The following is a 24,592-nucleotide window of genomic DNA, read 5'->3' on the forward strand; positions in this document are numbered from 1 at the left end:
CTGCTGACATAGTAAATCGGTGTTTGAACGTTCTTTCGTTCTGTCAGAAGGACAGCCCCGATGGCAATGTCTGAAGCCAATAGATACAACGTTAAAGGTTCTCCCGCGTGAGGTGCTGTTAACGTGGGAAGTTCCATCAAACATTTTTTAACCTCCAAGAAAGCTTGTTCCGCCTCCGCGGTCCATGTAAACTGTACTTTCTTGAGACAATTCCTCAGAGTTGAGATGAAAGGATGAGACTTGGCTGCATGATTTGCCAAAAAACGATTCAAAGCAACCAGTCGGCCATTGAGTTTCTGAACTTCCTTGAGGGAAGACGGGGAAGGCATGCGGGCTATAGCTTGAACTTTATCTGCATTAGCTTTGAAGCCCACATCCGTGACAATCACTCCCAGAAACTTTCCCTCTTCCATTCCGAATGAACACTTGGTTGGGTTCAACTTCATGTTAATACCTTTCAATGTTTCGAAGGTCTCTTCAATATCTCTCAACATCTGGTCCTCCTCAACACTTTTGATTACGAGATCGTCCATATACACCTCTTAGTTTCGACCAATTTGGTCTTTGAACGCTATATCCATTAATCGTTGATATGTGGCTCCCGCATTCTTTAGTCCGAAAGGCATCATTTTATAACAAAAAGTGCCCTGGTCTGTGCGAAATGCTGTCTTATCTTCATCACCTACTGCCATGCGGATCTGGTGATAACCCTTGTAGGCGTCCAGGAAACACTTGAATTTGAATGGTACCACAGCATCAACCTTGAGGTCAATCTCTGGTAAAGGATAACAATCCTTAGGACATGCTTTGTTTAGATCTTTGAAATCAATGCACATCCGCCACGCCCCGTTGCTCTTGGGGACTATGACTGAGTTAGCAACCCATGTCTGATAGCGGATTGGACGGATGATCCCGGCCTGTAAGAGGTCCTGGACTTGCTCGTTCATTGCTTTTGTCTGTTCCGGGCCCATCTTACGTTGTTTATGAACAATCGGTGTAAACAACGGGTTTACCCTTAGTTTGTGTTCCGAGATAGTCCGTGGGACACCAGTCATGTCCGTGGGCTGCCATGCGAACACATCAACATTTTTTTATAATAATTGTTTCAAGAAAGTCCGTACTATCTCGGAAATAGCAGGTCCAATTGTTACAGTTTGATCGGGGAAATCTTTGTTCAAGACCCACTTTTCTGGTTCAGTTCTCAAAGTTTGTTTTGGGATCTTGCTGGGTTTTGAGCTCTCGGTTGCAAAGCAATGTCGATTGACGTGAATTATTGCTATACCAGTGCAGGTCGGAACTCCTACTCCACCGTGTTCTGTGGACGGATAGGCATTGAAGTCACCAATTGCTTCTCATCCGAGAATAATGTCATGTTTCGATATTGCTGGCAAAACCAGAAATTCGACCTCCTCGGTCCTCGAATGAATTCCGTCGCTCAATGTAACTGGGAATGAAATTACCCCTCGCGAATGCATTATTTCCCCTCCAAATCCCGACATTGGAGTGTGGATGGGTTTCAATCTTTCTTTAACTTCTTCGTCAAGCTGTTCGAAGCATTGTTCATACATGATGTCCGATGTGCTGCCGGTGTCGAAGAAGACGTAATGAGAACGATAATGCCCGAAAAGAGCAGTGATGATCAGGGGATTCTTATTGTTCGGGCCCCCTTTAATTCGAGGGAAGATCATTGGCTCATTCTTCCACTCTTCATCATCAGATTCTTTCCTCTTATTCCCTGTATGGGACTCGCCTTGTATCATATGAACGTTCAAATCTTTAATTTGCTTCTTACTCGGGCCTTGGATGTCCTGAACGGGCGCTTTACCATTATCATGTTTCCTATTTTTCACCAGGTTCCCGAGTTTTCCAGATTTAACAGCCGCCTCAATTTCATTTCTCAATGATCTACATTCATTCGTATTATGACCAATGTCATCGTGATACGAACAATGCTTCTTAGCATCTAAGAATGACCTTCTTGTCAATGGTTGTGGTTTTCTAAAACTTATATTCTCTGTTGTGAAAATTTCGGCGGGAGTCTTTGAAAGAGGAGTCCAACTGTTGGGACCTCGGTTCGAGGGTCCCGCTTTGTTCTTGTTGCCTATGAGGGACCTTGCATCAAATGGTTATGATACGTCCGAGCTTGGTTGAAGTCTCTACCAAATAAGGCCTTTCGCCTGTCTATTAGGTCTCAGAGTTTGAAATCCGACTTTAAATTTTTGCTTCAGATTACCATTCCTCAAAGTTTTTTCTGTGTTGGCATATACTTTCGCCGCAGTCATAAGATCGTCCCACTCTTTTGGCATTCCATCTCTGCCAGTGAGTGTGCAGACTAGATCATCACATTTAACATTTTTGCGGAAGGCACCACGAAGCATGTCCGTACTTATCCCGCCGATGTTCAGACTTTCATCGTTGAATCTGGTGATAAAATCTTCTATGGACTCGTTATCACGGCGGACAACATCCAAAATTTCTGACTGGTCTCACGTATGTTTCTTTTGATGGCTGAACTGTTGAGAAAACTTTTTTACAAGGTCACCCCAGCTGGAAACTTGACCATTAGGTAACTTTTCAAACCATTCTCTCGCTGCCCCTGTTAATGTCAATGCGAACATATGGCACCAATAAGGGAGCGTCCAACCACTAACACCCCCTACTGCCACGAAGTTCTGGAGATGATCACTTGGATCAGTCATACCATTGTATTTGCCTACTAATGTAGGTATTTTGGCATTAACAGGGAAAGGTGCAGTAGCAATACTTGCTATGAATTTCGATTTTTCGGCAAAGGCTGCCAGACAATATGGTTTGGTGAAGTCTCGTTCAGCATTGCTGTGATACTCAGTGTGGCGGACTATGTCCTGCGGTCGACTACTTCTTGCTCGTGAGCTCATCCTACTATCGCCGGTATACATACTGTATTCTCCCGGCTGATAAGTTGAGTCGTAACTATCAAATTCTTCTAAGTAAGATGGCATCCGCATATTTATGCGAGGACGAGGGCGTAACCTCGGTAATTCGCCAAACTCTGATTCCGTCTGTTGGCTGTAACGGATCTGACTTCCTCTTACTGTTGGTGGAGGAGAGGGAGATCTCCTGGGAAATTCCTCATAATTCAAAGTGCGGGCATGAAATCATTCATCACGTTTTCTGCGCTCATATTCAGCCACCAAACTTTGTTGTTGCACATGAAGCCACTCCTCGGGAGTTAGCTTTTCTCTTGATTGATGGGATCTCGCCATGTTAGATTTGCCTGAATCATTTTCCAGATCAAATTCTGACTGGTTTCGGCGAGTCTCATCCATAATCCGTCTGAGATTACCCAAATTTGAACCTTCCGGTGCCGAGCCACGTCCCCCGTCTGTGGGAGTGGGACCGGTTGGTGTTGTAACATTTTCGAGGGTAAAACCCCCAGGTGTTACATTGGTGATTCGTGACCCCGGAGTTGTGACACGTTCAAGAGTACGGCCACCTGGAGTCGTAATACGTGCATAAACACTAAGACCCGGAGGTGCTTCCATGTCAGTCACACGTAAATCGGATGAAGGGGTTCCCGTCGGCCCTTCAAGAAGTTTACTCATATCAAACGAACTAAAAAACCAACGAAAACTATTGCTTTTCTAACACAAAACACGGATGGCGCCAACGAAGAAACACAGATCCAATCCCCGGGTATGGGTCCTGGATCTAATGAGTCCACAAGGTAGGATACGATAATTACACTAAGATATGAGGACAACCTCCCAAAGTCCAGTGACCGGAACCTGCAAAACAGACACCGTGAGTCTCGTTACGGGAAGGACAAGATTGGGGGGGTCTTCCCGTAACCACCCTCCGGCGTGAGAATAAGTACTGTTCTGTAGAAGATAAGCACTTAAGTAAATTCAGAGAGTACAGTGGGAGTGAATGAATACCTCATGGTAACGAAGAGAGTATTTATAGCCGAAGAGTGTGGGAAGAGTGATTGGGCCAGCTGCCCTTAAGAAGATGCTCTCATAACCACCTGGACACATGTCCTCTTTTGATAGGTTCGGTTTATACGTTGCATGTGCATGTATAACCACCTAGACACGCGTCCTTTTGATATAGGTTGATGGGCAACACTGGCCATGTGCACGGTTATAACGGCCTTGCTAGGTGTCCTTTATTGATTGGTTGAGAGGTCACGTATTGCCCAAGAAAGCATTTTGGTAGATCTTTTGGAAGGTATTTGACTGTTGACAGCTGTTCCCAAGGTAATACCTCACAGTCATTAACGCGGAAGAACGTTCCTTCTTGCGGATGACTCCTGAGGGTGCCAAGGTGCTTCCGCATGTTCTCCGAGGGTGTTTCTTCCTCAAATGCTTATGCGGATGGATTATATGTCCCGCGGGTGACTTGTGGTAGGTTCACGGTTGACCCGCGGGTGTTACTTAAGGCTATTTGGGTCTTTTCAGTACCCTACCTCTATAATGATCATTCAATTAAAGGTTCGCCGGAGAGTGCTTTAATGTCGCCAGAAGATGAATGTAACGTCGGTGACGATGTAGAACAATAAATTTAGCGGCGTCTCGTCATAATTGTTTTACGGTGTTTTGAAATGGTAAAATTACCATCTTATCCATCTAAAATGTTTTATATGTAATATATATATATATATATAGAGAGAGAGAGAGAGAGAGAGAAAAGGGTTCATATAAGAATAAGGAGTTTCCTAGGAATGGTAAGAACCAACAAAATTTTGACATATGGCATTACAAATGATGGCGAAAGAACAATTTTAGGAAACTATGTCGGTTATAATGATGAAAGAGTAATTTTAGGAAACTATGTCGGCTATTGGTAATTTTAAATCTCAACCATTGATTAACATGATCCAATGGTTATGATTTATTCCTAGTCTTCCTAGAAAACTATTTATTTTTAGGATAACCCTCCCATATATATATATATATAAATTAATATTATTATGTCTTTATAATAATTTGATCATTTTATAATTATTTATCTAACTATATTTTCTGATAAAAAGCTACCTTATTTGTTACTTGTCACTCCTTGTTAATCTTCACATTTTTTTATAAATTTACTGTTATTCATGTACGCTGTTAATTTAGTGTACTTTTTAATGTTCTTATCTAAAACAAGCCCATGTTAGAAATAATTACTATCCTACAAATTATATTTTCTAGTTTTTATAACACAACATAGGGTGGGGTTATAATAAGAAGTGGAGTGTATCTAAAAAGTGTAATAAATAATCTGGTGCGTTGGATATGTTGATATGGCGGTGGATATGAAAAGTGTGTTTATTGTGAGGTATGTTTTATTTTATTTGCGGTGTATTTTACAAGATATAATGGTGAAAACACACTTTTTACACTTCTTAGGAAAAAGTTATTTTTTATTATAACCTTACCATATATATGTGTGTGTGTATCAAAAAATCCATCACGACTTCCTCACTACCAATGATCTCATCGAAACCTAACACTGGTAGACAATCATCATCATAGGCTCATATACGTGATCATCATAGATGTTAGCAAAAATATCTATCCAAGGGTGACCACAAAGCTTCCGGTAAATGACACACTATATAGCAACGAAATCAACCAAAAAACGTAAAGCCGAAAGGTCGTGTTCAGATCAATGCCATACAATAGTTGGCAAACATAATAGCGTACTGCCACCACGACTCAACTGCCACCAAAGTTCTGGATCGGATCCAACAATGATAGACGATGTTAGGAATTTATTTATTGATGATGATCATTCAATTAAAGGTTCGCCGGAGAGTGCTTTAATGTCGCCAGAAGATGAATGTAACGTCGGTGACGACGTAGAACAATTAATTTAGCGGCGTCTCGTCATAATTGTTTTACGGTGTTTTGAAATGGTAAAACTACCATCTTGTCCATCTAAAATGTTTTATATGTAATATATATATATATATATATATATATATATAAATTAATATTATTATGTCTTTATAATAATTTGATCATTTTATAATTATTTATCTGACTATATTTTCTGATAAAAAGCTACCTTATTTGTTACTTGTCACTCCTTGTTAATCTTCACATTTTTTTTATAAATTTATTGTTATTCATGTACGCTGTTAATTTAGTGTACTTTTTAATGTTCTTATCTAAAACAAGCCCATGTTAGAAATAATTAATTTCCTACAAATTATATTTTCTAGTTTTTATAACACAACATATGGTGGGGTTATAATAAGAAGTGGAGTGTATCTAAAAAGTGTAATAAGTAATCTGGTGCGTTGAATATGTTGATCTGACGGTGGATATGAAAAGTGTGTTTATTGTGAGGTGTGTTTTATTTTATTTGCGGTGCGTTTACTAGATATAATGGTGAAAACACACTTTTTACACTTCTTAGGAAAAAGTTATTTTTTATTATAACCTTACTATATATATATATATCTATACTATATATAATGCATGAAACATGGGCAAATTAAGACACCAACATTTTAAGTAATTCACAACTTGTAAATCTTAAGGTACACCTTCTATAGCATGTAAGATAGGGACAAACTTGTTCATTAGAAAATATACATGAAAAAAGTTACAACATTGCCCCCTCATCGTTACTCAACTTTTGTAAATTTAAAAAATTATTACAATTTTGAACCTTCATCTTTACCTATGTATTCTTTTTTATTTTAATTGTAACCAACTTCCCACCTACGATTTTCCAACGGCCGTAACTTTTCATATGTTAATACATTTTTTTTAAATTACACCATAAAAACGAGCATTTTATTGTCTTTAATTTGGGTATAGTATTGCTATAGGTTTTTTCAATTAAAAAAATTAACATGTTACATATAGGCGTTAACAATTCATTTTTAACGGTTTCTAAGTTAAATAGTGAGCTAAGCCGTTGGTTTGATTTTTTTTCATTGAAAACGAAAACTAAAGCGTCGAAAATTTAGATTGAATCGTTACTAATGGTTTGGTTTCGTGCATTGAATTTCAATAATAAGTTTACAGTCCGGTCCGGTTTTATATGACCTATTTTTGGTATAAACCGTAAACCGAACTGTTTTCTTGGGTTTGAACATTCAGAAACCAGCTAATCAAAAGTGGCGATTGGTTTAAACGTTTTCAAGATTTCATACGAACTTTGAACATCCGTAATTGTTACATGATTACTAGGATTTTGGTTTTCCGCAGCATCGCGCGGGCACCCGTCTAGTATATATATATATATGTGTGTGTATCAAAAAATCCATCACGACTTCCTCACTACCAATGGTCTCATCGAAACCTAACACTGGTAGACAATCATCATCATAGGCTCAGATACGTGGTCATCATAGATGTTAGCAAAAATATCTATCCAAGGGTGACCACAAAGCTTCCGGTAAATGACACACTATATAGCAACGAAATCAACCAAAAAACGTAATGCCGAAAGGTCGTGTTCAGATCAATGCCATACAATAGTTGGCAAACATAATAGCGTACTGCCACCACGACTCAACTGCCACCAAAGTTCCGGATCGGATCCAACAATGATAGACGATGTTAGGAATTTATTTATTGATGATGATCATTCAATTAAAGGTTCGCCGGAGAGTGCTTTAATGTCGCCAGAAGATGAATGTAACGTCGGTGACGATGTAGAACAATTAATTTAGCGGCGTCTCATCATAATTGTTTTACGGTGTTTTGAAATGGTAAAATTACCATCTTGTCTATCTAAAATGTTTTATATGTAATATATATATATATATATATATATATAAATTAATATTATTATGTCTTTATAATAATTTGATCATTTTATAATTATTTATCTGACTATATTTTCTGATAAAAAGCTACCTTATTTGTTACTTTTCACTCCTTGTTAATCTTCACATTTTTTTATAAATTTACTGTTATTCATGTACGCTGTTAATTTAGTGTACTTTTTAATGTTGTTATCTAAAACAAGCTCATGTTAGAAATAATTACTATCCTACAAATTATATTTTCTACTTTTTATAACACAACATAGGGTGGAGTTATAATAAGAGGTGGAGTGTATCTAAAAAGTGTAATAAGTAATATGGTGCGTTGGATATGTTGATCTGGCGGTGGATATTAAAAATGTGTTTATTATGAGGTGTGTTTTATTTTATTTGCGGTGTGTTTTACTAGATATAATGGTGAAAACACACATTTTACACTAATTAGGAAAAAGTTATTTTTTATTATAACCTTACTATATATATATATATATGTGTGTGTGTGTATCAAAAAATCCATCACGACTTCCTCACTACCAATGGTCTCATCGAAACCTAACACTGGTAGACAATCATCATCATAGGCTCAGATACGTGATCATCATAGATGTTAGCAAAAATATCTATCCAAGGGTGACCACAAAGCTTCCGGTAAATGACACACTATATAGCAATGAAATCAACCAAAAAACGTAAAGCCGAAATGCCGTGTTCAGATCAATGCCATACAATAGTTGGCAATCATAATAGCGTACTGCCACCACGACTCAACTGCCACCAAAGTTCCGGATTGGATCCGACAATGATAGACGATCATCATAACATGCTCGATCATCATAGTCGTTATCGGCCAAATTTATATATCACAAAATGCCATTGCCGTCATGACGCCACTATTGGCGGAACTCAGCAACGATAGGGCGATAAAAAATGCCCACCTGAGCACTGTCACCATGTGTTATAAAACGTATCCAAAGTATAATAAATCATTTCAAATATTTTTTCAAATGAAACTCCAACGGGAATAAATGTTTTTTTCATTTATTGCGGTTTTATTATAACTACAATATTAGTTCTACTTATGATTTAGTTTTAGCTAAAAAATAGCAATCACTATAATATATTGAACATCAAACCGTTAACTTGAGTAGAAACTTGGTGCCATTGAAGTATATTTTTTTATACTGAGGCTTAGATTTGTAAACAAAGGAACTAAGAAGGATAAATGGCCATGCGCCACCGCCACCGCCACATATGGCCGGAATGATGGTCGGAAACAACGTAGCAACAACATCCTTTCTCTCTCTACGAAATGACGGAACTGTTTTGGTCAAAAATCACACAAGGATAATCAAGTAACCAAACTTTGTATGTGAGGTAGGATGCTTAATATTGTAAACAAAATGACAAGTAAATGTTCCAAGTGATGCAGAGATTTAGCGAATAAATGCCTGTGATCCTTGTAGGAACTCCGGCAAAAAGCATCGGGGTGGGAAACTATCCCCCACCTTAATTATATTAAGTTAAAATTGGTGAATACAAGTGTTGGATGTGCTTGATAGCTTCTATGAGTACAAGAGAGTATGTATGAGTGTGTGTCCATGTCTTAACTCTTATGCGATCAACACAACTTATATTTATAATTACAAGAAAAATAACACGATAATAATGGACAATAATGAGCATTAATTGCCTTGTCGAGGATAATGGAGTGGTTACAGTTTGCATATCCTTGTCATAAATGATTTGTAACTCCCTCTAACATCCATAATCTTCAATGTTTGACCGAGTCTTTAGCTAGCCATTAATTGCTGACCGTTGCCTGCAAGACCAAGTCAATGTTAAAAGGATAACGAGAATAAATAATAATACTTACCGAGGATCCTGTCTGATTGTGATCCTAATGCACTGCGAGGATTATTTAAACTATTAATATCTATAAATATTTTGAAATCTTTTATCTTTCTTGATGATTTTGAGTTTTGATAGTACGCAGGATTTGAGGCGTCTTTGTCTCCTTTCTTTGTTTTATCATACCGTACTCTATTTATACTTTTTCCAGTCTTGTTCTCCTTAGGGTTAAGTTCTTTTGCTTTTCTTTTCTTCTCGTGACTTTGATCATGATTAAGAAAGCGACTCGACCTTGTATCACTATTTCTGATGTAGGTGATTCTATTTTAATATATCAGCATATCCTTGATGCAACTACTCAAGAGAAATTCTCTTTTAAGGATTCAAACACAGAATCCTTGAAATCTACTCTAGATTTTAATGAAAATGTTGTCTGCAAACCCCTTCCTTACCATCCTTTCAAAATTGGTTTTGCCTATCCTTTTCCAATTGACCATCCAGTTTTTTAAAGTCGTTGGATTGTGCTTTGTTCAACTTATGCCGATGGCCTAGAGGACTCTCTTTGTTCTCAAAAATCTGATTCAGAATCTTGATCTTGATTTTGGTGTCTCTGAAATTGCTTACTCGTATGATCTTCTTCCTCACGGTTCTCACCATTATCTTCACAAAGCAAAACCTGGTCAAGAACCCCTTATCTTTAAAAGTACCGAAAATGGTTAAAACCGGAAGAACAAGTTCTTCTTCATGAACCGATATTCAATAGTTAATGGAGAAGATCTTCCGGGTCTTTAAGCCACTAAGGGTAATATCTTTAGTTCGTTATTAGTCCTTAACTGATTCGTGCCACGTGGATAGTTTGTTACAACTGAATAACAACCTCGTTCGTTATTCACTGTAGCTAATTCATGCTTACTTTAGCTACTTCGTGCTCACTAAATCGTTATCAATTCATCTTTGATTCGTCATTCTAATTCGTCTTTAATTCGTCATTATGATTCGTCATTGATTCGTTATTGATTCATCCTTTATTCGTTACACATAATTCGTTATTGGTCCGTTAAGATACTGTTCCTGATTCGTCATTCAGACTTCACTCAATTTGTTAAGTTACTGTTCCTAATTTGTCATCCATACATCGCTTAATTCGTTAAAGAACACTGTTCCTTATTCTTCACTTAAAGTTTCATTTTTAACACTAAAGTTTGAACTTTTGTTAAGATTGAACTTTTATTTTAAAATGGCTGGTTTTTATGCGTTGGCATCTCATAACATACTGATGCAACAAATGTTACATCTCGATGCGGAAATTGGATCTCATTCAAAATGTCCACGTTTGATGAAGTTTAGTGACATTGTCAAGTGGGAACCACGATTTCGTGCACATCTCAGTTATGTGCATCCTGATTGTTCTTATTGTCTTGATGAGGTTTATACAATTCCAATGCTTGGTAGTGAGACTACGGGTTTTGCCCCAAAATCTTTTTCTCAATACTCGCAAGAGGAAAAGAAAGCGTTAGAAATTGAGACCAAAGCTTACTCAACTTTGACTATGGCATTACCCGATAATATATTTCATCAAGTTGGAAGTATTAAGATATATGCTTCATTGTTCCAACATATTAAGATGAGAAGCATGGGAAACACAGAAGAAAGCAAGAAAGTGATGTTGAAGTTTCAATTTTGAAACTTTAACTTACTAAAGGGTGAGACTGTCGAAGAGATGTTTACTTGTTTTAATCACTTGATTACTGAAATGAACAAACTGAAGATGGAACCTTCCGAATCCGATAAGATTGAAACTGTCAAGAATGCTTTACCGGGTTCGTATTCAACAACCCTGATGGTGTTGAAAGAAAATAATTATTTCAAAAATGAAGATTTAGCTGCTTCAGAATTCATGCAAAAGGTTGAAGCTTGAGAATATGATCTAAAGTGTCAGAAATCGTCAAAAGTAATTCAAGATCTATATTTCTATGGAGGAAGTATGCCTTTAAGTAGCACTGCATCTCCAATCACTGCATTTCTCACTCAAAATGCAAATGAGGGATCATCAACTTATAGTGATCCTAATGTATGATTTATAGCATATGGATTCACTGATAATTCTGGTGGGTCTTCTTCTACAAAAAACCTCACTCTACCACCAAACGTAAACATGAAAAAAGTTGAGCAAAATTTCTCGTTTTTGTGTGCTTTTATGACATCGTATGAGAATTTTGTGGGTAGCATAATTTCCACGAGAAAACTAACTGATGAAGATTATGATCAAATAGATACAGACGATTTGGAACTTATGGATCTTAAGTGGAACATGGCAATGATTGTGAGAAAAGTGAAGAAATTCATGCAAAGAACTGGTAAAGATCTACCATCTTTGAATAAGAGCGTTGGCTGTGATAAGCTGAAAGTCAAGTGCTATAACTGTCATGAATTTGGCCATTTTGCCAAAGAGTGTGATAAGCCAAAGAAAGAGTATAATAGACCGTGAAGCCAAGATAGAAGTTCTGGGAAAAAGAGTAATGATGTTGTTGATAAGCCTTCTGGTGGTAAACCTTCTACTTCGGGATCACAAGCTCTTCTTTCTGCTGCTGAAGGCACTGACTAGACTCAAAGATTGTTATGCAACGATACTCAAGCAAACTTGGCTATGTTTGAGCTGAATGATAGATTTCAAGATGCAAGTGGGAATGAGCTGTCATCTGACAATGAAACGGAATCGGATTCTGATGATTCGTGTCATATGCAATCAACTTCTTTTGCATGCATGGCTAATATTGACGAGGTTAGTTCTTCTTCCTCTTATGTTAAATTATCTGCAAATGTGTCTTGTGTTGATTATGAAACTGTTAAACCTAGGTTAGAATCGCTGAAAGAGCATAATGACCTGTTGGTAAAAGAAATTGCTTCAATTAAAGATACATATAGACAATCACTAGAATCACAAATGAGATCTAGGGAGAAAATTGAAGCATTGTCTGTTAGTAACCATGATTTGAAAGTTGAATTGTCTGTCAAATGACAATTAATGATCAACAATTTCAAGAGATTTTGAAACATCGAACTAAAATAACAGAACTTGAGAATGAGATTCTTGATTTGAAAAGCAAGTTGGGAAAGTTTCGAAACTCATCGTTTTTTGCTAAATGAAATTATCGAAGTGACTGATAAGCAAAAAGACTCAAAGAAAGGTGTAGGTTTTGTTAAAGTACCACCACTATTTCATAATGATTATACTGCAAATCCTTTTGTTGGAAAAGAGGGGGTTGTTGTTAATGAACCTGTTGTTGAGATAAAATCTAAAGTAGTTCAAAATGACAATTTGAATGCCCAATCTTCATCTCAAAAACCTCATATTCAAAGTAACAAAATCTTTGTTGAAAAATGATGAGAAAGTAATCATTGAGGATATATTTGATCCTCAAGTTGTACATAAAAACCAGAACATTCAACGTTCAAATCACATTCTGTGTGAACCTCATGAATTTGAGAAGGCTGTGTATGGTTCAAATGTATCTCAAGAGAAAAATGAGAAACCGGTTAAGATTAAAGCAAAGAAATCAGAAAAACCAAAAAATTCTTATGAGGATTTGATGTGTTTTATCAATCCTGCTGCTTCTAAACCATAAACTGGTCGAGTGTTTAAGTTGAAAGGGATTTGCAAAGTGTTCACTGAGAAAGATATTCCGCTTAATTTAGTCAAGCCTAAATTGATTGAAAGCGTCTTTCAAAATGAAACTTCCAAGATACAAGATCTTGAACATAAGTTAGTGAACTCCAAGACATCAAATGTAACAGATCCTTTAATAAAGGCTAAACAATTGTTAAAATCTGCTTAGAAAGTTCAATTTCTTAAATCAGATGAAACCGACACTTTACAGGGCTTTTCAAACTGTTCAAATCTTGATTTCTACATGAAAAGGAAATCTGTGACATTTGATGATTTGGACAAAGGTCCCATTGCTGGTGTTTTACATCAACCTTCAGTTGCACAAGTTTTTGCTAAATCATAACGTGAGCGTGTTGACATGAGAACGTGTTTTATTTGTGGTGAACAAGATCACGTAGTCAGAAATTGTGGACCGAATAAATCACAAAATCTTCACCCATTTATCAAGGAACAATCTGAACCCGTTCATGTGATTAAGGAGATTTTGAAAAGACCAATGTCATTTGATGATGAAACTCATATCATGTTTTCTGATGTGAATCCTCGCAAGGTGATTCATGTTAATGAAAATTCAATTAATTTAAAGCTCAAATTTATTCCTACTAAACCTATTTGCAAGAATGTGAATACGAATGCCGTTCAAGCTGCCTACTTAAGACGAAAGTCTAAAAGGCCCGTGACTTACTCACAAGCAGCTGAACAACGTTTGAATTCTATCAAGATTAATTCAACATGTGAAACTCAAGTGGTGCCCAAGACTGAGGCATGGGCTGCCTTTTTGAACAGATCATTTTTCATTCGTGTGCAGAGTTCATCCAAGACTGTTTCCGGTGAAAACTGGATAATGGATAGTGGATGCTCTTGTCATATTACCGGAAATATTAACCTCTTAATTAATATAAAAAATATACATGGGGGTATGTCGCGTTTGCGGGTAATTCGGGTGAAATGATAACTAAAGAAGGCGATGTGTCAAATGGGCGTATCACTTTTGAGAAGGTTAATTATTGTGACAAAGCTAAATACAATTTGTTGAGTGTATCACAAATCTGTGATAAAAATACACAACTGTATTTAATGATAAAGAGTGTATAATACTGAAACCAGGATACGTTATTCCTGAGGATATGGTAGTTATGCGATCTCCTCGATCAAACAATATTTATGTGTTGAACATGACTTCTAAGGTATCTTCTTCTGTAGAAACGTGTTTTGTCTCTAAGGCAACTGAGAAAGACTCGATTCTATGGCACAGACGGATGGGTCATATCCATGTAAGGAAGATGAATTTTCTTATGGCTAATGACTTGGTTGATGGTGTTTCCTTGAAACATTTTAAATTAACTGACCACTGTGTTGCTTGTAAAAAGGGCAAACAGAAGAAGAAGTCACACCCATCTAAGTTAATCAATACCATTTATACTCCACTGGAACAACTTCATATGGATTTGTATGGTCCTATGAATTGTGCGAGTATTGCTGGTGATAGGTATTGTCCAGTTGTCACCGATGAATATTCAAGATATTCTTTGGTATTATTTATGAGTTCGAAAGATCAAACACCCATTTTGGTTCAAAATCTAATCACGAAGATCGAATCACTGTATAAACTGAACGTGAGACGTTTTCGAAGTGATAACTGTACGAAGTTCCAAAATATTGTATTGGATTTTTTTGTATTCAGAAAGGAATTCATCAAGAATGCAGTGCTCCATATGTACCTCAATATAATTGGGTTGCAGAAAGAAATAATAGAACATTGATTGAAGCAGCACCAACAATGCTTGCAGATTCTAAGCTTCCTGTTCAATTATGGCATGAGGCTGTGAATACTGGTTGGTACATGCTTAATCATGTTTTGACTGTGAAGAAGCTTCAAAAGACGAGTTATGAACTTCTGAACAAGAGAAAGCCTAATTTAAAGTACTTGGAGCCATTTGGGTGCCCTTGTACTATGTTGAAGAAAGATGTGGGAAAATTTGAAGAAAAAGCGATTGAAGGTTATTTCTTGGGTTACGCATCACCTAAGAAATGTGTATTTAAATTTACTTCGGGTTGTGTAGAGGAGTGGTACAATGTTGATTGTCAACGATACACCACACCTCCAGCTGGTAACGGACCTGATTGGATGTTCGACTATGAGAGTTTATTTAACTCATTCACTCAAATAGTTGATCAACCAGATGAAGACTTGGTACGTGCTTATTTAGAAGATCAATTCTTACCTCCAAGATCTTCTAATTCTAATTATGATCAAGCTCAACAAGATGATCTTCCCGATACATCCGATGTGATTTCATCTCGTCTGATGATGGTCATTTTGTTGATTCCTCCTCGGCTCCATTCCTGAAACACATGAGATTGGTGAATCGTCTCATGATGCTGAAGAGAATCTGACTAATTTAGCTGATAATGTTGTTGTGCATGAGAATCCAACTCTTCGGATTCATTCTTATCACCCACAGGACAACATCATTGGTGATCTTGATGTCGGTGTGCAAACACGTCATCAAGTTGCTACTTCAAATGATTCTAACATATTGTTTGCGTATGCCGATATGCATTCCTCGGGAATCATGAATCTTGCGAAATACACTTGCTTTCAATCTCAAGTAGAAGCAACAAATGTTCGTATGGCGCTTGAATATTCATCTTGGGTAGAAGCGATGCAAGAATAGTTGTAACAATTTAATCGAATGGGTGTATGGTATCTCATTGACAAACCCGTTAGAGTTAAGAAGCCATTTCCTATGAAATGGGTATTGAAGTGCAAGAAAGATGATCGTGGGGTCATTGTAATAAATAAAGCATGGTTGGTTATTCAAGGATTTCATCAGCAAGAGGGCATAAATTATACTGAGGTATATGCTCCAGTTGCTCGATTGGAAGCTATACGAATATTTTTAGCCTATGCTGCATTCAAGAATATCAAAGTTTATCAAATGGATGTCAAAAGTGCGTTTCTCAATGGGGAATTACATGAAGAAGTGTTTGTTTTGCAGCCTCCTGGTTTTGAAGATCCAGATTATCCGGACAGTATTTACCGATTGAACAAGGCCCTGTATGGTCTACACCAATCCCCGAGAGCTTGGTACGGCACACTTGTTGACCATCTTACTGATAATGGCTTCAAGCAAGGAACTGTGGACTGCACTCTTTTTTACAAGAATGTTGGTGATGATCTGTTCCTTGTCAAAATATATGTCAATGACATCGTATTTGGTTCAGCAAATGACAAGTTATGTAAGGAATTTGAGAAGTCAATGCAGACAAAGTTTGAGATGAGCTCAATGGAGGAGATGAATTTCTTCTTAGGGTTGCAGGTTCATCAGTCTGACACGGGAATTTTTATTCATCAGACAAAATATGTGTACGATGTCTTGAGCCGAATCAAGATAACTGCCGGAAAAATCCCTTCGACGCCTCTTCCCGTGGGTCACAATTTGTCACCGGACGAATTGGAGAATACCATTGATTCTACTCTTTACAGAGCTATGATTGGTTCTTTAATGTACTTAACTGCTTCTCGTCCTGATAAATGTTCGATGTTTGTTTGTGTGCTAGGTACCAATCGATTCCCCGTGTGACTCACCTAGCGGCGGTTAAACGTATACTTCAATATCTGAGGGGTAATCCTGACATCGGGTTATGGTATCCCAAGGACGATAACTTTGAACTCACTGTGTTTTCTGATTCGGACTATGGAGGATGCAAGATCAATTTAAAATCGACTACGGCGGGTTGTCAATTTTTAGGAAGCGGCTTGTTTCCTGGCAGTGTAAGAAGCAGAAAACGGTCTCCACTTCAACCGCTGAGGCAGAATACGTGGCAGCCTCGAGTTGCTGTTCACAGGTTTTATGGATCCAACAACATCTGTGCGACTACGGTTTGAAGTTTCTTACTACTCCAATTTTAATTGATAACTCTGCTGCCATAAGTATCACTAAAAATCCTGTGCTACATTCCAAAACAAACATATTGAGTTTCGATATCATTTCATTCACGATTGTTTTGACAAGAAGTTAATTGATATTGAAAAAGTGCACATTGATTTCAACGCGCTGACCTGTTTACCAAGGCATTTGACAAAACTTGCTTTAACTTTTTGTTTGGTCTAAATGGGTTGAAAACACTTGCACATATCCTTAAGCAAGGATAATTATCTTTACTTTAATTTTGGTTACTTTATTTTTTCTTTATTTTCATGTTTTGGGTTTTGGGTGTGAAAATGAAATACAAAAATATTGTGATTTTTGTTTGTACAGAAAAAAATCCAAAAACATTAAAAATTTGAAAAATCAAAAACATTTGCAAAATTCAAAAAAATCAAAAAGATTGTGTTTTTGTTTGTATAGAAAATCTGAAAATACAAAAAGATTGTGTTTTTGCATGTACAGGGAAAAACCAAAAAGATTTTTGCACTCTTTAGCTTAAAATTATGTCATTTACTCATATTTGAAAGACATATACTTGTATATGTTTGGTCCTGATATTTACTTGTAAATGTTCGGGATAGCCATTTACATGATAATGGAAAGTAATTGGGTCGACTGTTGTGCGTTTTTATTTAATTCCCTCGCTGAAAATTATGTCGGTTATTTAAGTTTGTGGAACATGTTTGCATGTTTTGTTCATGTTATCTACTTGTAGATTTATAGGATAGCCATTAATCTATAGACTAAAAGTGACTGGAGCGATTGAATTTATTATTATGCTCCTCAAAATTGAGTTTTGAAGCAAAAAGAGAAAATGATAGTACATTGATCATCTGTTCCCATATCCTGAAAGAAATATGCTTTAAAAGGCTGAGTTCTTAATTGCATTGGTGCATTGATAGGTCTTAAACAAACTTGATGGTGTTAGTCTCTACCAAAAATCTCGGTAATGAAGGAAGAAATGTAATAGCCTATCATACTTGATGGTCGGGCAAAATTCGTGTATATTATTATATTATTTGTTTACTCTTAGTTTAAATATTATGTGAACTTTGGTACTTCAAGCGTGTTTATGTGTTTCAGGATACTTGACGTTAAAGACACTTATCGGGATGAGTTACGGGCTTGGAACGAAGATGTAGAAGACTCATAATGATTGGCAAGCTTTCCGATGCAAAATAAATGAAGAAAATTCTTTCAGACACCCTTAGCCCGGCGCTAAGGGAGTTTAGAGATACTCTAAAGACTCACATAAGGAAAATAGACTTTAGAGACGCGCTAAAGTCTCACCCCCTGGACTTTAGAGACCCTCTAAAGTCCTCCAGACGGGAAATTAAAACCTAACTCTATTATATTGAGTTTTCAGCCCCCATTCGAGATATCCTTCATTCCTTCAACCAAGTACAAGCCCCAGGACGATTTTGCATCATCCCGAAGCCTCCGGTTCGTCGTTCATCGCATGCTTTCATCCTCTCATCATATAAGTGAATCCTTCGTGATGCCGATGTCAGGCTAAAACCATTGTATTCACTTTAGGCTAGGGTTTTGTGTAAACTAACTTTAATCAGATTCTATGTTTTGAATGCTTATGAACTGGATTGATTATTTTTAATCTTGTTTTACATTACGAATTGATTGTTTAAACAGTTTATGATTTTGATTGTCAAACTTTGCATCACTTTTCTGGTTGTATTCATCACATGTAGGGTTAGCTCTTATGTCATTGAACCAATAATCGTTAGTCATTGCTTATAACTAATTTTCATATTTTAAACTGGTAATTGGGTAAACCGGAGTTCAGTTGTGTCAACAATTCGGTTAGGGTATCGTTTGTCCTCACAACCCAACTGTTAGGTTTAGTAATTACTGCGCAATTAATCTTAAAGAATCTGTGATTAGTCGGTTATCACTTTACCTGAACCTGAAGTGAATCTTTCTCTCATAATTGTTTACAAACTTTTCCAAGTAATCGTGTGTTCTTATAATCATCTTTACCAACTGCTTGACATCGACTGTCCGCCTAGAATTATAATTAATAATAATGAACTTTACTTGCACTTTCCACTGATTCCCTGTGGAGACGACCTTACTTACCCGTACTAGTTATAGTTATTTAAGCATCAAAAATACTTGTTTTTGATTAGAGCATCACATCTACATCAAAATGGCGCCGCTGCCGGGGAATCAACGCGCAAAGTGCTAGTTTAGTGTTTTGTTTACTTTTAGTTTTATTTTATTTTTGTCAGTTTTACGTTTGGTATTTGTGTGTTTCATGTGTGCAGGTAACTCAGGATGACGTGGAGTTGGGTCTTTGACCCACATGAAGGATGTAAGGCTGTGGAGGACGATGACTCATACCGTACACATTCATATCATGGCCCACCTTCACCAAACTCTCAAGGCTTCTACAAGTTAGATAACCAAAGGAGCTTCAAGCAGCAGGGTCGCAACATGCGGTACCAAAATTATTCATCACCTCAATCTGATTATATGGGTTATTATGGGTCAACAACAGGTAACCATGAAAGCTCGTATCAAAGCAATTCTCAATCTCAGAAGAGAATTAATTGTTACCAGTTTGAGGATGATTTGGAGTATGATAGTGAAGGGTCCGATACGCCAAGTTTTGTAAGTTATCAAGAGGAGGATTACTACTACTACCATGAACATCCTCAACCAATATACGAGGAAGTCCCTCAACATTATAATCATGGTGGTACATATCAAAGAAATTATCAACAAGATCAAGAAGATTCTTCGTGTAACAAAGAAGTGTCTTGGAAAGATGTTATGGATTTTCTAAAGGAGATGAAGAGAGATCAAGAAGCTCACAATCAGGCTTTAAATCAGAGGTTAGAACTCCAGGAGACGTTTAATGACGCACATGATAAACTGGTGAGTCAACTATTAGAAGAGGTGGCTCAAATTGAACGAGAACAAGAAAAGTTGGCTAGTGGTGCCATGGTTGATGAGGAAGTGATAGAAGAGGCTCTTGATCTTTCAGAGAATGAATTTGAGGATTTGGTTTTGGAGAATAATACCACACCAATTCCTTTAGTTACCGAAGAGCCAATGAATGTGTTAGTTATGGTTGATGGTGAGGATAGAAAGGGGGAGAGTTCGGATCTTTTGGGGCATGAAGTTGAATGTTTAGACCTAATTGAAAACATAGTAACCTTTAAAGAACCGGTGACTGAAGTAACCCAGGTGAATCTCAATCGTTCTCCCATTTTGGTCACGCATATAAATGAATATTGGGGTGATGGTGCAAGTTCAAAGAAGAGGAAAGTGAGTTTGGAAGACCTTGAACAAAATATGGTGAAGTGGCCTTGTATTCACTTTGCACACATGTCCACCACAGAGAAGAAGGTATGGGCACAAAATTTTAATTACCGAGCATACACGGGAAATTCGGTGGGAAAATGTTCGGTTCGACCACGATCGAATCCTAGTGTATTAATCTCAAGAAAGAGGGTGCGGGCTCGATGTGTGAATTACCAGGCATATGTGGGAAACGTTGAAGGTAAATGTTCATTCACATCGACTCATAATTTTTTATTAGACATCTTGAACATGAAGGAAGAAGCGGAGCCGAGATGTGTCAACTACCGAGCTTTTATAGGGAATTCGGTAGGGAAGTGTCCGCTTAGACCACCTTAAACGTCATACCAGGTAACGGTCTGGCTGAAGACCATAACAAAAACTTAGCGCTAATCGGGAGGCAACCTGGATTTTATTTTCAATTTGTATTTTATTTTATTTTATTTTTTTAGTTTGTTTAACCATTTTATTTCAAGCGTACCACTGTAGCAAAATTCAAGTGTGGGGATGCCACACAGAAAAGGTGGAGTTTTATAGTGTTTCGGTGAAAGAATTTTAACTTACGAGGTTTCGGATATCCGACGTGCTTTCATGTTCCTTTTGCTACAGTTGATTTAGGTTCGTGTATATTTTTTTTATATTTGAACTTTGTAGGTGTAGTTCATTATAAACCCTCACGAGACCTTACTCGTCCACCCGGGCTACCGTGGGGTTTAAAGGGCTTGTTGCATATGCTAAATGCAATCGTGATTCCTATGAAAGTGAGTTAGGTCTTTTAACACTTTTACTAGTTTAACAAGTTTAATTATGAAATTTATATAACTTGACTTGGTAATTAAAATTAACGGTTTTGCAAACGGTTTAAAAGACCTATCCTAACAGTTGTGAGAAGCATGCTTCTACACGTGTGAGAGTTTTCATATATTGTTGAGTGAGTTAAGGAGACATGTTCATATGGAGCAAGCACGAGTGCACACGAGTTACCTATATCAGGTGATTTCGTTTTCATAGTTTTCTTTGTTTTATTAGTTTTATTGTTAAAAGTGTAATTGTATAGTTGTATAATTTTTAGGACCATCACATTAAGCCCGGTTTTAAAATTTATAATCAGTAAAATTTTAACCCCGTCCTCAATAATATATTTTTAAGGCTAAATTCTAAACATTGAGGACAATGTCAACCTCAAGTGTGGGGATGGGGGAAATTAAAATTTTTGCCTTATAGTGCCTTGATTGTGCGCAAAAGCCGGAATTGTAAATAATTTATTGCTATTATTAATGCCAAGTAGAGGTCTTTGGTCATGGTCAGTTTTTAAGCCTCTCGATCCCATGCAAATGTTTTCAAAAAGAAAAATTGAAAATGGGATCGTTTAGGCGGGGATAACGAGCCATGGGGACAAGTACACATGTTTATATCGTCAGCCCTATTCCTCCGGTACGTGTGTGAGTTGACCCAAATATATATAATACACATATAATATATAGTACACACATGTCATTTAAGTGCTTTCATTGATGTTCATGAATTACGGGATCGTAGTTGGCATGAATGCAAAAGTGATAGAGGCAATTAGGTTAAGCCTCGTCTGGATGAGCGAGAGTGTGGGTACTGGGGGGTTGGGGCCTCATACATTATACATACGAGGATGGTTAATGAGAGGGGCGGGGGGTTGGGTCCCCTAGAAAACCTTTCTTTGACTTATTTTTCATTTGGTTAACCCCGACATTATGTTACGAGACGATCCGGCTTACTAGGTTTATTTGTAATTGTATTTGTTTTTTTTATTTTGTATTTGTATTTGTTCCAGTATTAAGCATTACGTTATTATGCTTTATCAAAAAAAATTGAGGAAAAAGCAAAAAAATATGTCTGTGTATATTCAGTTATGTATTCAGTAGTTCGTTTATTTAGAAAAAAAAAAGAAAGAAAAAAAAAGAAAGAAAAAAAAATCAAAGAAAAGCTCTCAAAAAGAGTTAACGTTCTATTCAGTATTGGTTGTAAATGAAAGTCAGTGAGTTTGTTTAGTTGTTTAGTCGTTGGAATAAATTAAGTCATTGTTTATCTAGTTGTTTTGTAATAAGTCGGATCAGATCGTCTGAGCTACTTCAAAAATTCCCTTCCATACCCTTACACCTGGCCCCGTTACAACCCTTTTAAGACCTCTAGATTTGCATTTGTGTCAAAGCAGTTTTATGGATGAATATTTGCTTATGAGTGATACTGAGAGCAGAGTGATACTAGCACATCTTTTGCTAGTCCAGATATTAAACCGAGAGGAGAGATGTTATATTATAAGGGGTGTGACAATGTGTACCTTAACCGGAAACAAAGTACACTCGTTTGGACGGTTCCATAGTTTTAAATTGTAACGTTAAATTATTTGGTGGGTTATCAACCTTGGCAGTGTCAGTTCTTAGGAATTGGGTGTGACCTTATACCTCACTAGTATTAATCGTGATAATTTATGAAATATCGATCGAGGTGTATGTGTTGCATGAGAGTTTGCTTGAGGACAACCAAAAGATAAGTGTGGGGATGTGATGGTCGGGCAAAAGTCGTGTATATTATTATATTATTTCTTTACTCTTAGTTTAAATATTATGTGAACTTTGGTACTTCAAGCGTGTTTATGTGTTTCAGGATACTTGATGTTAAGGACACTTATCGGGATGAGTTACGGGCTTGGAACGAAGATGTAAAAGACTTATAATGATTGGCAAGCTTTCCGATGCAAAATAAATGAAGAAAATGAAGAAAATTCTGTCAGACACCCTTAGCACAGCGCTAAGGGAGTTTAGAGATACTCTAAAGACTCGCATCAGGAAAGTAGACTTTAGAGACGCGCTAAAGTCTCACCCCCTGGACTTTAGAGACGCTTTAAAGTCCTCCAGACGGGAAATTAAAACCCAACTCTATTATATTGAGTTTTCAGCCCCCATTCGAGATATCCTTCATTCCTTCAACCAAGTACAAGCCCTGGGACGATTTTGCATCATCCCGAAGCCTCCGGTTCGTTCGTTCATCGCATGCTTTCATCCTCTCATCAGATAAGCGAATCCTTCGTGATGCCGATGTCAGGCTAAAACCATTGTATTCACTTTAGGCTAGGGTTTTGTGTAAACTAACTTTGATCAGATTCTATGTTTTGAATGCTTATGAACTGGATTGATTGTTTTTAATCTTGTTTTACATTATGAATTGATTGTTTAAACAGTTTATGATTTTGATTGTCAAACTTTGCATCACTTTTCTGGTTGTGTTCATCACATGTAGGGTTAGCTCGTATGTCATTGAACCAATAATCGTTAGTCATTGCTTATAACTGATTTTCATATTTTAAACTGGTAATTGGGTAAACCGGAGTTCAGTTGTGTCAACAATTCGGTTAGGGTATCGTTTGTCCTCACAACCCAACTGTTAGGTTTAGTAATTACTGCGCAATTAATCTTAAAGAATCTGTGATTAGTCGGTTATCACTTTACCTGAACCTGAAGTGAATCTTTCTCTCATAATTGTTTACAAACTTTTCCAAGTAATCGTGTGTTCTTATAATCATCTTTACCAACTGCTTGACATCGACTGTCCGCCTAGAATTATAATTAATAATAATGAACTTTACTTGCACTTTCCACTGATTCCCCGTGGAGACGACGTTACTTACCCGTACTAGTTATAGGTATTTAAGCATCATAAATACTTGTTTTTGATCAGAGCACGACATCTACATCAATACTCAAGCCTTATATTTGTATGACCACCAAAAATAACAAAGCAAATAAAAAGCATTCGGATTCTAGACACTGTGTGTCTTTATGCGGCGTAATCATCTAGTTATTCATATGCATAAATATTCATATGCTTTCATAAAATTTACAAAAATACAAAAATATCTTATCCTCTATTTTTTATTTTTGTTTTTCAGGCTTAAAGGTAAATATTTGAAAAAAAAATACCAAAAAGATTTTATTATTTTTATTTTTCTTATTTTATTTATTCTTTATATATTATTTCATTCTCTTTAAGTTATTTTTAAGTTATGTGTTTTTAAGTGTAAAACACGTTAAGGTATTG

General features: G+C 36.8%; 1 protein-coding gene across 2 annotated transcripts; it reads left to right on the forward strand.

Annotated features, from left to right (window-relative positions):
* The first annotated feature begins 18,242 nt into the window (after positions 1-18,242).
* LOC143619899 (uncharacterized) lies at positions 18,243-21,427 on the forward strand. Of its 2 annotated transcripts, XM_077091731.1 has the most exons (3): positions 18,243-19,537; positions 19,778-20,297; positions 20,385-21,427. In XM_077091731.1, exons 1-3 carry the CDS (start codon positions 19,493-19,495, stop codon positions 20,858-20,860), a joined length of 1,041 nt encoding a protein of 346 aa, XP_076947846.1. In that variant the 5' UTR covers positions 18,243-19,492; the 3' UTR covers positions 20,861-21,427. The 2 variants fall into 2 exon arrangements, with proteins under 2 accessions (XP_076947846.1, XP_076947838.1); XM_077091723.1 differs by having other exon boundaries at positions 18,243-20,297.
* Positions 21,428-24,592: the final 3,165 nt, after the last annotated feature.

This window comes from Bidens hawaiensis, unplaced genomic scaffold, assembly GCF_021521415.1.
Source record: "Bidens hawaiensis isolate Kalapana, Puna unplaced genomic scaffold, B.hawaiensis_p1.1 tig00000296_1, whole genome shotgun sequence".
In the NCBI taxonomy this organism is placed as follows: domain Eukaryota; kingdom Viridiplantae; phylum Streptophyta; class Magnoliopsida; order Asterales; family Asteraceae; genus Bidens; species Bidens hawaiensis.